This window comes from Pongo pygmaeus, chromosome 5 (assembly GCF_028885625.2).
Source record: "Pongo pygmaeus isolate AG05252 chromosome 5, NHGRI_mPonPyg2-v2.0_pri, whole genome shotgun sequence".
Classification (NCBI taxonomy): domain Eukaryota; kingdom Metazoa; phylum Chordata; class Mammalia; order Primates; family Hominidae; genus Pongo; species Pongo pygmaeus.
The window spans coordinates 136,900,137-136,916,222 of record NC_072378.2 but is presented as its reverse complement, the minus strand read 5'-3'; the positions used below and the strand labels follow the sequence as shown (position 1 = coordinate 136,916,222).

At 43.1% G+C, this 16,086-nt stretch overlaps 2 protein-coding genes and 1 long non-coding RNA gene across 5 annotated transcripts in view; 2 read left to right on the top strand and 1 right to left on the bottom strand.

Annotated features, from left to right (window-relative positions):
• The window catches only part of MAP3K5 (mitogen-activated protein kinase kinase kinase 5), a 236,587-nt gene extending 233,626 nt beyond the window's left edge, over positions 1 to 2,961 (top strand). Inside the window, exons 30-31 of the mRNA XM_054491631.2 lie at positions 1,126 to 1,202; positions 2,182 to 2,961. Of these exons, the coding sequence (XP_054347606.1) occupies positions 1,126 to 1,202; positions 2,182 to 2,242 (138 nt within the window). The 3' untranslated portion in view covers positions 2,243 to 2,961. The remainder of the gene's footprint in view (positions 1 to 1,125; positions 1,203 to 2,181) is intronic.
• LOC129038521 (uncharacterized) overlaps positions 1 to 9,789 on the bottom strand; it is a 67,872-nt gene extending 58,083 nt beyond the window's left edge. Inside the window, exon 1 of one of the 2 annotated variants that reach the window (XR_008503171.2) lies at positions 9,496 to 9,789. This is a non-coding gene — a long non-coding RNA (uncharacterized LOC129038521). The remainder of the gene's footprint in view (positions 1 to 9,495) is intronic. The other variant, XR_008503172.2, reaches the window with a different exon arrangement.
• The window catches only part of MAP7 (microtubule associated protein 7), a 208,590-nt gene continuing 201,784 nt past the window's right edge, over positions 9,281 to 16,086 (top strand). Inside the window, exon 1 of one of the 2 annotated variants that reach the window (XM_054491636.2) lies at positions 9,281 to 9,654. In XM_054491636.2, coding sequence (XP_054347611.1) covers positions 9,588 to 9,654 — 67 coding nt within the window. In that variant the 5' untranslated portion in view covers positions 9,281 to 9,587. The remainder of the gene's footprint in view (positions 9,655 to 16,086) is intronic. The other variant, XM_054491635.2, reaches the window with a different exon arrangement.

Genomic DNA, 16,086 nt, shown 5'->3' with positions numbered 1-16,086 from the left:
TTTATTAACTAAGTAGAATTTTGGGCCACCTTAGACATCTACATTTAACAAGTTACAGTTGAATAAATTTAAACAACCCCAGAATATACATTCCTCTAACTTAGGCTCAAATCCCAGTTAAGGAATAGTACTTGATAATCTACTGAATAATTGCCCTTTTTATTTGGTTTAAAAGTGAAAGCTTGAGGCCAGGTGCAGTGGCTCCTGCCTGTAATCTCAATACTTTGGGAAGCATAGGCAGATTGCTTGAGGCCACGTGTTGGAGATTAAGCTGGTCAGTATAGTGAGACTTTGTCTCTATATATAAAAAATAAAATAAAATTTAAAAATATAAAGGTGCAGTTTAAATTAAGACTCTGCTTTTATGGTGAATTACAGTCAAGTGCCTTTGCTTAACCATGAAAAAATAAGTTCAGAAATTAAGCATAGGCAATACCTTTCCAGGAACACTTTTTATCCACTTGAGAAAAAACAAAGCTACATAGCATTGAACTTCTAAATACAAGATTTGCTTTTGAACAGCAGATGTGATTACAAGTGAATCTCATCTGTTCATTAGAAGACCATTCAGAAGTTCTGTGTCACTTGTAATCTTTTTGCATTTGGAAGTTAATATGGATGCATTTCTTTTTTTTTTTTTTTTTTTTTTTTTGAGATGGAGTCTCACTCTGTCCCCCAGGCTGGAGTGCAGTGGGTCAATCTCAGCTCACTGCAACCTCTGCCTCCCGGGTTCAAGTGATTCTCCTGCCTCAGCCTCCCAAGTAGCTGGGATTACAGGCACACGCTACAACACCTAGCTAATTTTTTGTATTTTTAGTAGAGATGGGGTTTCACCACTTTGGTCAGGCTGGTCTCAAACTCCTGACCTCAGATGATCCGCCTGCCTCAGCCCCCTAAAGTGCTGGAGTTACAGGCGTGAGCCACTGCGCCCGGCCTGGATGCATTTCTTTGTATTTATTGAGTAATAGGGAGGCCTTTCCCCTAATAATCCTGGAAGATTGTTTTTAGTAGATTTCATTTTTAGATTCATTTTTAATTATAGTCAAGGTTTACATTATGAATAGAGTTTGTGCTTTATTAAAGTTATATGAAACATCTTTTGTGCATATTCTACTTTCTCTACAGTTTTTGGCTGAAGATTATACACTATTGGATGTTCTCTACTATGTTACACGTGATGACTTAAAATGCTTGAGACTAAGGTACCACTTTTCTTTATGTTGTCACTATGGAAAGAGCACCAGGCTAATATCAAAAAGTCTGAGTATCTGCCCAGGCTGGGTCTCTAATTAGCTTTGTAGTTCTGGACAGAGCTCTCTAGCTCTTAGCTGCTCTGAGTAAACTGAATTAGTTGGACAATGCTATTTTTGAGGGCTCTAATAACCAATATTTCTATATTAGTAATTGAAAATCAACTGGAAGAATTTTTTTGAATAAGATGCAGACTAAGTCTATGCAGATATTCTGAAGCTGCCTTAAACAAATGCTTTAATTGAGTTCATGATGGTGTTATACTCAATAAATATTTGGAGGAGGTGCTGACTTGCCCTGCAAAAACCTGGTATAATCTGATATAATTTCTTATTAATTAAGGCCAAGCATATAACTTTTTTTTTTTTCCGAGATGGAGTCTCACTCTGTCACCCAGGCTGGAGTGCAGTGGCGTGATCTCAGCTCACTGCAAGCTCCACCTCCCAGGTTCACGCCATTCTCCTGCCTCAACCTCCCAAGTAGCTGGGACTACAGGCACCCACCACCACGCCCACCTAATTTTTTTGTATTTTTAGTAGAGATGGGGTTTCACTGTGTTAGCCAGGGTGGTCTCGATCTCCTGTCCTCGTGATCTGCCTGCCTCGGCCTTCCAAAGTGCTGGGATTACAGGCGTGAGCCACCGTGCTCAGCCCAAGCATAAAACTATTATACCCACCATTATAAAGACAAATTTCAAAAATGCTGAAACTCTAAAAAGATGTTTTGGGACATAGCAGTTTGTGGGAGTGAAAAGGGAAGGAATGGAGGGAAGATGAGAAAAAATATACAAAAAGAATACATAATAACTGATCAGACTTTGGGATCTTCTTCTGACCAGAGCAGATGAAAGCTAAGAAGTCACTTTTCTATTTCAAGGGCAATGTTTCAAATGAAATGTTCGTTTCACCTTGTTCTTGTGTCTTTAAACAGGGGAGGGATGCTGTGCACACTGTGGAAGGCTATCATTGACTTTCGAAACAAACAGACTTGACTGTTGCTCAATTTAATCTTCGATGGAAATTCTAAAAATTAATACAGAGCTGATCTTCTTGGGGGTGGGAAAATCGAAGGGAGAGGAGAAAGGCGCTGCACTTTAAATCCAGTATTTGTTTACTCATGTTAAAAAAAAACAGACAAAACACACTGAAATTTCCTAACTACATCTATTTCTATAATTTTTAAGGACTCTTCAAAAGGACTCTTAAAATAATCCTGAACATTAGAACCCTAATGTTCAGGAAGATTTTAATCTAAGCATTTTTATGGAAATATTTTTAATGCAGCAGCTATTGCACTTCAGCCAAATGTTTATTTCACACAAAACGGATGTAACATTTCATGTGATTGTGCACCACTGGAACAAAACCAAAATGTGACCATAACTGTTTAGGCTTCTGTGTGTTTGTAATATGCTCTAATAATCTGAGTAGAAATGCGTAATCTCAATTACTGTATAAAGTTTATGTTTTTTTAAGTGTGCAGAATCTGAGAGCAATGGTTTTTACTTCTCTGTGTTAATTGTAATATTGACTCTATTTTGTAACTTAAGTTTCTGACCTGTCATACATTTGTTTGAGTCGTTTATGTACTACTGAACTGTACCAGTTGCACATGCTTGAACTGTAGTAATGTTAGCTTGTTCTAAAGCTATCCATTGTGTCATATTTACTCTAAAAATTAAAGAGACTCTCAACATACTGTTTTGATAAATTCTAAAGAATTCTTATTTTGTGTTGACAAACCAGATAATCTGCTGTGTTAAATTTCCAGTCATTTCTCCAGCTGTAACATTAAGTAAAATCTGTCTTCTATTCAAGCAGTCAAACAACTGACATCCAGGTTGTTTCTCAGAGGAACAGAGGTTTAAGAAAGAGGGTAAGCCTGGGCAACAAAGTGGACCCCATCTCTACAAAAACTCAAAAATTCAGCTAGGTGTGGTGGTGCACACCTGTGGTCCTAGCTACATGGGAGGCTGAGGCAAGAGGATCACTTGAGCCCGGGAGGTCAAGATTGCAGTGAGCCATGATTGTGCCATTGCACTCCAGCTTGGGCAACAGAGTAAGACCCTGTCTCACCAAAAAAAAAAAGAGGATGAAGAAAAAAAAGAATAAAGGAAAGTCAGTATATTTTTCTCAAGGCCCCAAGTTATCTTGGATGACTATGGTGTATCTTAAGGGGTCTGCAAAGACCATCTTAATGGAGAATACTGCTTTACTGCTTGCTTTTTTTTTTTTTTTTTTTTGACAGAGTCTTGCTCTGTTGCTCAGGCCGGAGTGCAGTGGTGCGATCTCAGCTTACTGCATTCTCCACCTCCCGGGTTCAAGTGATTCTCGTACCTCAGCCTCCTGAGTAGCTGGGATTATAGGCGTGTACCACCACACCCAGCTAATTTGTATTTGTAGTAGAGATGGGGTTTCGCCATGTTGGGCAGGCTGGTCTCGAACTCCTGCCCTCAAGTGATCCATCCACCTTAGCCTCCTAAAGTGCTGGGATTACAGGGGTGAGCTACTATGCCTGGCCAAGAATACTGTATTTTTCTATCTCCTTAATTTTCTTATATTTGGATAAATATTTTTATTTATTTTAAGCTGAATAGTATATTTTTATGAGCCTGCCCGTATTGATCAGAGGAAGTCTGATGCTCCTAGATGGATAAATGAAATACATTTTCTTAAATACAGAGGAACCTGTTTATTAGGCAGGATAGAAATAACATAGAGCTGTTTATATATCATGATTTCACTCATAAATAACCGTCTTTGACAAAGCAGAAGACATCTTTATTTTGAAAACATTCTCACTAATGTTTTCTGATTGATTGATTGAGACAGGGTCTCACTCTGTTGCCTAGACTGGAATGCAGTGGTGCGATCACAGCTCACTGCAGCCTTGTCCCCTTAGGCTCAAGCAATCCTCTCACATCAGCCTACAGAGTAGCTGGGACTACAGAGGCACACCACCACAACCAGCTAATTTTTAAATTTTTAGTAGAGGTGGGATCTCACTGTGTTATCCAGGCTGGTCTTGAACTCCTGGCCTCAAGTGATCCTCCTGCCTTGGCCTCCCAAAGTGCTGGGATTATAGGTGTGAACCACTGCTTCTGGCCTCTTTTTTAACATCCTAATTTGGAGGACAGAGTTGCCTCTGGTATCCTGTGTGGATATTCTGAAATAAGTGAGGTATAAATTCAATGATATGCCATTTGGCTCATACTGAAACACAGAGTAAGCTGTTTATTAAGCCACAGTTCATCTTCTCAATTCTAATGGTGAAGTGCTTCTTTTGACTGTATATAGGATCAAGCTACCCCCCTTAAACCAAATCTTCAATGCTACAATCTTTCCCTGGTACCTTCCTCTTACCCTGTCTTTGTGAGCAGATGATCCTCTGTCCCTACAGGGTTCTAACACATTCCCAGGCCAACATGATTAGCCATTTGTCAGAATTTTGGGTCTCAGGCACAAAAGAAGACAGTTCCATTATGGAAGGCTCCATTATGGAAAGGTTTGCATTTGAAACGCTTTTAGGATCAATCTAGGCCAGTGATTCTCAACTCAGTTTCACATTAAAATGACTTGGATGCTTTTTCAAAAATATTGATGCCACCACCTTGGGACAACTGAGTTGTTGTTATTTGTTTTTTCTTGAGACAGAGTCTCTGTCACCCAGGCTAGAATGCAGTGGCACTATCATAGCTCACTGCATCCTTGACCTCCTGGGCTCAAGTAGTCCTCCCACCTCAGCATCCCAAGTAGCTGGGACTACAGGCGTGCACCACCATGTCTGGCTAATTTTTAAATTTTTTGTAGAGACAAGGTCTCACTATGTTCAGCTCACTCTGGTCTCAAACTTTTAGGCTCAAGTGATCATCCTGCCTCGACCTCCCAAAGTGTTGGGATTACAGGCATGAGCCACTGTGTCCAGCCGGAAAACTGTTTTTACTGGTCTGGGGTGGGGCCCAGATACCCTTTTTAAAAATTAGTTTCACAGGTGTTTTAACATGATCAAGCCTCACCTCCTTATTTCAGGTAACAGCTAGACAGGGAAATGGATAGCCCCTTTCTATAGAGGGAATAGCAAGATGGCTAACATTCATCATTTGTTTAGTGTAGCAGGAGGCTACACACCCAGGCCTGAAGCAAAACTAACTCGACCTGTGACCTGGAACAAGTGAATTAGCTTCTCCAAGTCTCAGCTTCCTCATCTGTGAAATGGAGGAAATGATGTACCTTCCACATAGGTCTGCTATAAGATGTAAATAAGAAAATGGAGGCTGGGCGCAGTGTCCCATGCCTGTAATCCCAGCACTTTGGGAGGCCGAGGTGGGTGAATCACTTGAGGCCGGGAGTTCAAGATCAGCCTGGCCTACACGCCGAAACCCTGTCTCTACTAAAATTACAAAAACTAGCCAGGCGTGGTGGTGCACACCTATAATCCCATCTACTCGGGAGGCTGAGGTACGAGAATTGCTTGAACCCAGGAGGTGAATGTTGCAGTGAGCCGAGATCATGCCATTGCAATCCAGCCTGGGCGACAGAGCAAGACTCTGTCTCAAAAAAGAAAAGACAGTGCAGGAGAGGTGCTCAGCACAATGCTTAGCATACAGTAAACACTGAGATGTGCTTGCTATTGCCATCACGTATCCTTCATTCAAAAGTATTTATTAAATACTGGGTACTACATATTGTGGTGCACCAACAAGATACAGTTCTTTCCCCTGAAGTTTCTTGTCAAGGAATCAAGACAAAGCAGAAACAACAGTGGTGCAGTCAGTGCGATAGTTACATTTACTGTCAGAAGGGTCAAGAAAAGCTTTCCAGAGGAGTGAAGGTGCAGAGCTGAGCCTGGAAAGATGGTTTGAAACAGAACAGTTATGCAGGGGTGGTGGCAGTGTTATAAAAGAAACAAAACAGGAATTTGCTGGGAGAAGTAGATCTAATGTTTCCTTTTAACTGCATTTTGATCTCTTTCTTCTGTCATTGGATACTTGGTTTCATTCATCCCTAGGCCACCACATAAAAAAGCTTGGCATTGAGGAATTATTAACCCATTTGAATGCCCATTGTGTGTGAGGCACGGTAGCAACACAAAAGATATATACCATGCCTACCAAGTTCAGAATGCAGGCAGTGCACATGATGTCATCAAGAACATCTGCAACTCATGAGCAAATAAAATAACTGATAGTTCTAGACTTTAAGAACACCCTGTAGAGAAGTAGAGGACAAAGACCCTACTACCAAAAATGTGCATCAGATTGAGGAGGCAAATTTGCAATAACTCATGCCTAGTCTATTTTAACAGCTGGACAAGTACCAAGCACAGCAAGCCCTGGCCAGGTCCAAAGGACAGGCATGCTGGGAGCCAGGGCAGGAAGAACAGGCTTCATGGAGGAAGTAGACCTTAACCTGGGCCTCAGAGGGAAAGTATTATTAAATATGTCAGGATGAAGGACATCACTTTGGGCAGAGCAGCTTCAAGCACAAAGACTAGAAAGCAGGGATTTGGAAGGTGTTCTGGAGAATGAACAACTCCATGGGCTAGAAATATGAGTTACAGAGGTGAAAAGTGGAAATGGGTAGTAGAGAGATCAGGGCCCAATTAGGGGGTGGTGGTGGTGATGGTGAGGAGGTGAAGTTAATATTTAATTATATAGGAACGGGGAATCTATTAAAGGTTTTTGAGCAAGGGAGGGGTATGTGTAAAGGGTTGTATATTGCAAGATTAATGTGGTTTGTAACATATTAAATTAATGGCAGGGTATCTTGATAGAATTGTGCAGGCACCACAATTCCACTAAGAATGTCTTAGTGGAAGTCAGGAGTGAGGTTAAGGGTATATATTCTGGAGTTCGGAGTCACCGGGATCCAGGATGGAAGTAATAGTAAATGAGGGCTGTGAGAGAGTAAAGATAAAAAGGCTGTGGCTTACAATTAGGGGATGGTAAAAATATTGGAGGATTAGAAGGGAGGAAGAATCTGAGTCAACAAAGGCGAAAGGACTGCTACAGAGGAATGAGAAAAACCAAGCCAATGGTAGACTAAGAGCAAGGTGATTAGAGGATCAAGTGCTGCAGAAACTCTAGGGGCAGAAAGTCTAGGGGAATGACGGATTTAAAAATAAGTAATTTTGATTTGTATACATAGGCAAGAAAAACTATTAATATGTAGCTTTTTTTTGAAAAATAATGGCACCAAAATCCACATTTATTTTTATTACCTTTGGAGAACAAAACATACGACAATAGATTCTGGAGGGTGGGACGTTAAAGAAAGACATTTTCAGAATCAAAGAGTCTTAGCTGTGTTTATTGGGGTAGAGCCCTTGGGTGCAGAAACATTTAGGGATTAGGGAGAAAAAAGGGATGATGTTTGAAGGAGGCAGGAGGGGAGTGGACGGTGTCAGGAGTTTCATCTCCTCCCCTGGAATGGGGAACCCTGAAGATTTGAAATGGACGTGGGAGCTCCAGACAGATGGCTTCCATGTTCCAAGTAAAGTACAACTTGAAGTACAACGTGATGGTGTTTGACATTTAACAGATGTCATCCGTTTTCTGCAGAGTCACTCAGCAGCCTCCCCTGTTGCAGACACCTCCTTAGGTTTGGAACACACTGTCTATACAGGGCCTAAGTGCAGGATTTTGGTGTGTTCCTTATTTCATTTATTTTTGTTTAACTTGTGGCAGACAAATATAGGTTATCAAAAGAATGGGACAATGAGTAAGCACACACCAAACTAAACAAAACAAAACAAATAGAAACATCACAAGTCTTGACTTTTTTTTTTTTTTTTTTTTTTTTTTGGTCAAAGAACTCATTGGTTGATTTAAGTCGGTGGTAAATCAGAAAGTTGAAAATAAATCACCTTCCTTCTCCAGGGTTCTTCCGGATAGTTCAACTCTCTAAATTCAGCTGAGAGTATTTCTGATGCTAAAAGAAAAGTGTCTTAAACTCTGATGTTTTAACGTAGTAAAAAAAAAAAAAAAACACACGCAAAATCTTTGCTGAGGCCCAAGCTGAGGTCAAAAACTACCTCTAGCCACCTGGTGCTTTATTTTTATTGATTATAAGTCTCTGATAAGACTGATTTGAATGTGATTTAGGAATATCACATTCTAAATGGTCAGTTTGCCTATTCCATTATAGAAATGACACTACGGGAAAATTCATCATTACAGACCACAGCAGAAGTGTTCTTTAGTTAAATCTCTACCTAGTCATCCATAAAGCCAGTAAGTAAACCAAATAAAAATAGTTCACTGGGCTCAGAGTGGCAAGTTTTGCATGCAAAGATCGTGAAAATTGTAACCCTAACAATAAATCCAATACTGTTCTCGACTCTCATGTGTGTCTAGTGCTGCTGCAGTCCTTGGAAGGGTTTTAAACTGTTCAGACCTTGCTGGTTATCTTCAGCCAAGCCAGAGTGTGGGAGTGCATTTTAGTGTAACCATGCGGAACTGGTCGCTCCTTGATTTTGTTCCGTATGTTTCCATTTGTGTAGGCTTTTTCCCCTCTCAGTATTTTATTGCTTATCCTTTAGAGCGAAATTGGTTTTTCCTCGGCCAATAATCTGTTTCTTTAAAAAAAGAAAAATTCGTTACCTATTGCCTTTTTTTCTGGTCTTCCTGAGCAAGCCAGAAGTCACAAGGTCGTTTACTAATCGGAAACCAAGAAAAAGAAAAGCCACATCAGCCGGCACAAGCCTCTCTAACTTGTGTGCCCTGAGGCTCATCAGATGCGAAGTCCTAGCGACAAGATAGGGTCGCCCGCAGTGGCTTCCTAAAGCGCAGATCCAGGCCGGCTCCCAGCGTAGAATCCGACCCATGTACTTCGCCTCTCCACGTGGCATCAGATGCTCTGCCGGCTGTCATCGTGAACTCCAGCCCTCGCGGAGCCGACACTGACCTGGCTGCTTCAGAGTTCGGAGGGGAATAGCGTCTCCGTACCCTCGCCCCACCTGGGCTGCTCCTCCGACCGCCGCTCGTCCCAGACTCCAGGAGGCGCCACCAGGCCTCCCTGACCCTGCTCCATATCTCCGGGAACCCTCAGCTGGTCGGCCGCGACGACCGGAAGCTCCGGACCGAGGTACTGGTTCCGCCCGCCGCTCTTCCAGCCGAGACTCGGCAGCGGCGGTCGGAGCGGCTGCCACGCCGCACCTGCCCGCGAGGGGGCGCGCCGGGACCAGGACGCAGCGGACTGCCGCGCTCTCTGCCCCCGCCCTCCGCCGTCCCCTGACTGCGCTCACCTGTCTGGGCCGCTGGCCTGGGAGGCGGGGGCCGGCGGGAGCCAAGCCGAGGAAAGGGCGGAGCGGCTCTCCGGGCGCGTCATCGGAGCACCATGGCGGAGCTAGGAGCTGGCAGCGACGGCCACAGGGGCGGCGACGGCGCAGTGCGAAGCGAAACAGGTGACCGCGCAGCGGGGATAGTGGGGGTCCCGTCGGGCAGGGGACGGCGAGCGGGGCCGGCGGGCTGGCACCGAAATCACCCGGCGCCGGCAGCCGCCTCCCCGCCCGCGCGGCCGCGGCCCGGAACAACCGGCCCTGCGCGCCGCGCACCCTGCTCTGAGCGCGCCTTCCCCCGCCCTTCGCCGCCGCGCGTCGGCCGCCCGGCTCGGCCCCGGCCGGGGTTCCGGCCGCCCTCGGGCGCTCCACCGCGACTTTCCCGCAACAGGTGGAGGCGAGCCGGGGGGCGCGGGCGGGGGAGGAAACGGAGAGACCCTGGCTGCTGCCCTCCCCGCCGCGGGCTCGGGTCTAATTCAGTTGAATGGGAAATCGTATCCCCCAGACCAAACCAGCGGCCAGAGTCGTCGGCCAGGTGCGACTGGCAGGACGAGCAGTTTCTGGTCACCTCCTCCCGCCTTCCCTGGTCGCCCCGGGTGCCGGGGGCTCCTCGGCGGGGTCGGTGTGGGGCAGGACCGCGGGGTGAGCGGCCCGCCCCCCAACCCGGTGCCCGCAGTGGCGACGACCCTCGTCCGAGGGGACCGAGCTCGGGAGGGCCGGGGCCCAGTGCAGCACGGTGGGGGTTTGCGAGTGCGGGCTTGACGGGATCAGACATTCGTTGACTTGTCAGAGTTCTCAGAGTTTTTTGTTTTTAGTCTGTGTAGGAGCCCAAAGGAGGATTATTGGCTCTGCAGCCCGTGATTTGGTGGTCAGGCCTCTGTGTTGAGGACACCCCTCCCCCACAACCTCCAGGGGCACACTTAGGGACAGGGGATCACGTCCCCAAGACCAGCAGCAAGGCTTCCCAACCCCGCCCATCTCTCCATAGTATGAAGCCGATTTTTCTCCCTCGTGATTTTTTTTCTCCAGAGGCTATCTTGCAAATCCGTCCCTCTCCACTGGTTCCCTCTTCTATATTCTTGGCCAGTAAGCTGTTTCTGTGTCTTCCTACACTTGGGGATGGGGGCGGAGAGGCAGTTTCTTACTTTAAAAAGAAATTCAAATCTTAGACTCTCCAGTTGCAAGCTGTTTTCCACTTCCATACGCTCACAATCGGAAGCAATTGTTTCCTAAATGTAAGAATCACTGTCTCCCCACCATCGAGTATACTTATTTTAACGTGAAAGGTCCAGAGAGCTCTGAAACAGTATTTGCAAATTATGTATCTGCTCTTGCTAGGAAGAGGTTGAGTACCTAAAGTCTAATGATTTAATCCCTTCAGCCAAGATACCAGAGGTTAAGACTGACAAAGTATCTTGAACTTGTTTAAGTCATGCTCCTTCCTGTAGGGAGTTTGTCTTAATGTGTTTGCAAGATTAGTAGATCATTATTTTGTTTTGGGGTGGAGAAGAGATGCTTTTGTAATTGCTTTCGGGAATTTGATGAGCTAGACGCTGGGACGGGGCTCCCCCAAGTGAGGGCCCCGGGAGAGGAGCATCCTCATTTGTAAATATACGGCATGATTTTCGTGCCTAACTCTGACCCAGTAACTGCATGTGAAACAACATTGTTCTAGCGAGCTAAGTGTCAGTTTGTGCTCAAAAATAAACTTTCTAGAATCTGCACGTGAACAACTTGTTCAGACATAAGTGAACTAACTACAAACTGTAGCATATTCAGTGCCTGAGCATGTTAAGGAATAGGCCGTGCTTCCAACAGTTAATATACAAATCAACCATGTGCCTGTCAGTGTAATATTTTCTTTTATTAAAAAGGGAATTAAATTGGCTGTTATCTCCTTCATAGAAAACATTTCTTCCACACTTTTGCCTGAAAACTTCAATTTCCAAAGGACACATTTTATATATGGTCTTGAATAATTATAATTTCACTGAAAACTTAATTCTGGCCTCACATCTCTTTCCTATTTTTCTACCCCAGGATTACTGTTAATGTTTTTAGTGTTCAGAAGCATTTGTGTCAGCAGGTGCCAAAGAAAGAAGGAAGGTGTAAATGTATTTTTTTGAATCTAGGTGATAGTTATTTTGAGAGAACAAGTGAGATTGTTTGAATTTCAACAACTTAAGTTATTCCATATATTTAAAACACATGACCTATATCTGAATATGAGACTTTAATTTAGCACTTTATTCTGGTGAACATATTTCACATTATACACATCCAAATACTGCAAGTCTCATTTTTTTTAAATGATCAGAAGTTTGTATGGAAATGTGGTGGGGGTGGGGGGGTGGGGGGTGGCTGTGGACAGAGAAACTTGTATTACCATCAAGAGTTGAAAATTGCCACCTTAAATGGCAACATTTCTTGAGGGATTACTTTTATTTCTTTTTAGAACTCATTGTTATGAGGTAGAGTCCACTCTTAAATAGCTCTTAGTTTTTGTGTCTCTCTACAAAGACTGGTCTAATTTTAGGGCACTTTAGATTAGAATATCAGGTTATTATAAAAATGATACCTGTAATGTGTTCAGAATTATGTGTGTGTGTGTGTGTGTGTGTGTGTGTGTGTGTGTTTGTGTATCAAAGATGAATTGACAGTGGTGGTGTGCGGCCTATGAGATGAGACTGTTCTTAAGCATATTGAAAACTATTATATAAACCCAACATTTAAAAACCCTATTTCTGTGGGTATATATTTATCTTCTCAAAGTTAGTCAAATCACATTCCTTGTGGCAAAAACGTTTATTTTTCTTGAGGATGAAAAGTTCTTCCAATATAATATTTTTCTTGCCAACAGCCAAAGTTAAGAGCTGGGGAAAAAAAATTGCCTTGGAAACAAGTTTAAGACATCACCACTAGAGGATGTCAAGTCCTTTTTCAGGCTTTTTTGAGTAGTCGACCTACGATGGGTGATATTCACAAAACTGCCTCTACCCAAGCTTTGTATATTTAATTTTATGTTCATGTTCAAGAGCTGTGGAAAGCGAATGCACAGCACTAATTTCCTAGTCTGATAGCCTGTTTTAAAAACCTCCTGAACTAAAAGCAAATTTAAGCTGCTTTTGATTAATTCATGAAGCTTTGATGCATGAAGGAATAAGTTAATACCAATAACCTGTCAATTCTGTTGATATTTTGGGAAGTGGGTCATGACTTAGAATCTGGAATTGGGCTTTTTGTCCACTTTAGCAACCTGTGTGGTGAACATGGCCTCCTTTGTGACCATCCTTTCATGAACTTTTCCAAATCAAAAGTGATCTTGTAGGTGTCACTTAACTCTAAGGATCCACATTAGATATCTGCAATTACATAGGGGCTCAGATGTCAATTTGGTATTAAGCTTGTCCCCTTTGAAAGAGATGCTTCATTCACATAGCTAGATAGCTTTTCTCCCATCCTATATGGCTGTTACCTTTACATCTTGCTAAGTAGGAGGAAACGTTATTATTAGACTAGGCAGTTGTGCTCGGGAGCATGCATTTATGTGATATTGATAGGCGTGTGTGAAATATTTTTACACAGTTTATTTACACTGGCATTTTCTCTAAAAAAAATTCTAACATCTTTGCCTCCCAATGCATGAGAAATAATCATTTGGAAGAGTTGTTTTTAAAAACTCAGGCCTCGTATTGATGTAAGAATTGAAAATAATGAGGCTTAGAATAAGAAATGTGTACCTTCTGTATATTCAGCATTATGGTGGTTAGAAGGCTGTTGAACAAATGATCCTTGAATTTAGCAAGGAAGACAAAATTCACCAACAAACAGTTGCAGGTTATGAGGAGTTCAGTGAAGGAGGAATCACTTCCGGCTATGGTCAGCAGGAAGAACATACCGGATACAGCACTGAAGTTACATTTTAAAAAGTGGTGGAACTGGAGATCATTATGTTAAGTGAAATAAGCCAGGCACAGAAAGACAAACATTGCATCTTCTCACTCATTTGTAGGATCTAAAAATCAAAACAATTGAACTCATGGACAGAGAGAGTAGAAGGATGGTTACCAAAGACTGAGAAGGGTAGTGGGGGTAGGGGGTGGGAGGTGGCAGGGAGGTGTGGGGATGGTTAATGGTTTAAAAAAAAAAGGCGAGAAGAAGTAGCTCACGCCTGTAATCTCACCACTCTGGGAGGCTGAGGCAGGCGGATCACATGAGGCCAGGAGTTTGAGACTAGCCTGGGCAATGTGGTAAAACCCCATCTCTACTAAAAATAAAAAAATTAGCCTGGTGTGGTGGCGCACGCTTATAGTTCCAGCTCTTTGGGAGGCTGAGGCAGAAGAATCACTTGAACCCAAGAGGTTGAGGTTGCAGTGAGCCGAGATTGCACCACTGCACTCCAGCCTGGGCGACAGAGCGAGACCGTGTCTCAAAAAACAAAAAGTTCGAAAGAATAAGAATAGTAACAAATACTATTTGATAGCACAGCAGATTGATTATAGTCAGTAACTTAATTGTACTTTTTAAAATAACTAAGAGTGTAATTGGATTGTTTGTAACACAAAGGATAAGTGCTTGAGGGGATGGATACCCCATTCTCCATGATGTAATTGTTTCACATTGCATGCCTGTATCAAAACATTTCATGTACCACATAAATATATATACCTACTATTTACCCACAAAAATAAAAAAAAATTTTTTTAATTTTGTTTTAATTAAAAAAAAAACTTTTAAAAATGGGTAAGTGGGATATAAAGTTGGATGGAGGAAAGGGAGAAAAACAAAGATGCAGGTGTGAAAAGAGCAAAGTTTTGGTCATATTGACTCATGTGTGAAGCTCAAAGAAAGTCCTAGGTCAGTTAGGAATGATTGTTCATCGAAGCCAAATTGTGGAAGGGCTGAAGGCCAAACTGAGAGGTTAGTACATTTTTCTGGGGTAGGGTAGCGGGGGGAAGTGTTGAGGATTCTTGAGAATAAAGGATATTGATTAAAGCAGGAATAATCAGGTAGTTCTGTGCCCATGAATCTTGAAATATTGATTGCAAGTTCTAACAAGAGCTCAGCTGTGCCTTTAGCTAATGAAAGCAAAGTTCCTCCCTCTGGGAAAGTCATTCTCTTCCATTGATTTTTTTTTTTTTTTTCTTTTACTGCTTTGGGAAGGGTGCACCTGGAGGGATGAGAATGCATGAGGAACATCTGCCCAGCCAGATTAGCCAAATCTCTGGAGATCAATGAAGGGCTAGGTCTACTCAGCCGGTCCTCATTTCAAAGTAGCAATGTAGACTTGAGGATGGACTGAAGAAGAGTTCAGCGACATACACACCAACTTTGAGATTCCTGCAGAAATCCAGGCAGTCATTAGCATGGCAATAGGAAGAGATGATTAATTTAAGGTTCTGCAGGGGCATGTGTCAAAGGATTGCAGGTAAAAAGGTGACATATGAGACTTTTCCAAGTTTGAGTTTGGCTCATTGACTTATTGGAAAATATTCATGAGGAGGACCTGTTTTGTTTTTTACCCCAAAGAGTTGGGGGGCGGATCTTGCTATGTTGCCCGGGCTGGACTTGAACTCCTGGGCTCAAGTGATCCTCCCGGCTTAGCTGCCCGAGTAGCTGGGACTACAGGCATGCCCCACTGTGTCCAGCAGAATCAGGTTTTGGTGGGAGAAACAGGAAAAAAAAAACCCTCTGCTTTAGACATGAAAGTGTGTGGTTTAAGAGAGATCTGTAAGTGGAAATGTTAAAAGGCAACTGGAAGTACAGGACTAAAAGAGAAAAATAGAGGTCAGGACTCTGGGATTCACTCCATAAAGGAATAACAATTGAAGGTTTGGGAGTGAGGAGAGCTCAGAAAAACCACAAAGGGGTGAGACGACATGTAAAGCATGGGAGGAGGAAGAGCCAGCAAAGCAGACAGGTGGAAAAGCACAGCTGAGCAATGTCACACCTGCTGAGAGGGTTGGAGAGGTAAGAAATTCAAAGACTGATTAAGACATTTTATAAATGGAAAAGCACAGCTGAGCAATGTCACACCTGCTGAGAGGTATGGAGAGGTAAGAAATTCAAAGACTGATTAAGACATTTTATAAAAAGCTGTCGGTTTTGTTACAAGTAGTCACCAACCCCAGAAGAGGAATTTCAGTTGTTGGTGCAAGAGTTGGGGCTACATCAGATTATAAGTGATTATTAGATAAGCAGTTTGGGAAAGAAAGGTAGCCAATTTAATAGACCCTCCCATAAAGCTTGCTGGTGAAAGGAAAAAACTACAAATCCTTGAATAGGCAGAGGGATTTTTAAAAATCTATTTTAAAATTTGCGTACAGTCCAGGCGCGGTGGCTCATGCCTGTAATCCCAGCACTTTGGGAGGCCGAAGTGGGCAGATCGCTTAAGCTCAGGAGTTCGAGACCAGCCTGGGCAAAATGGCAAAGCCCCATCTTTACTGAAAATACAAAAATTAGCCAAGTGTGGTGGCATACGCCTGTAATCCGAACTACTCAGGAGGCTGAGGCGAGAGAATTGTTTGAACCCGGGAGACAGAGGTTGTAGTGAGCCGA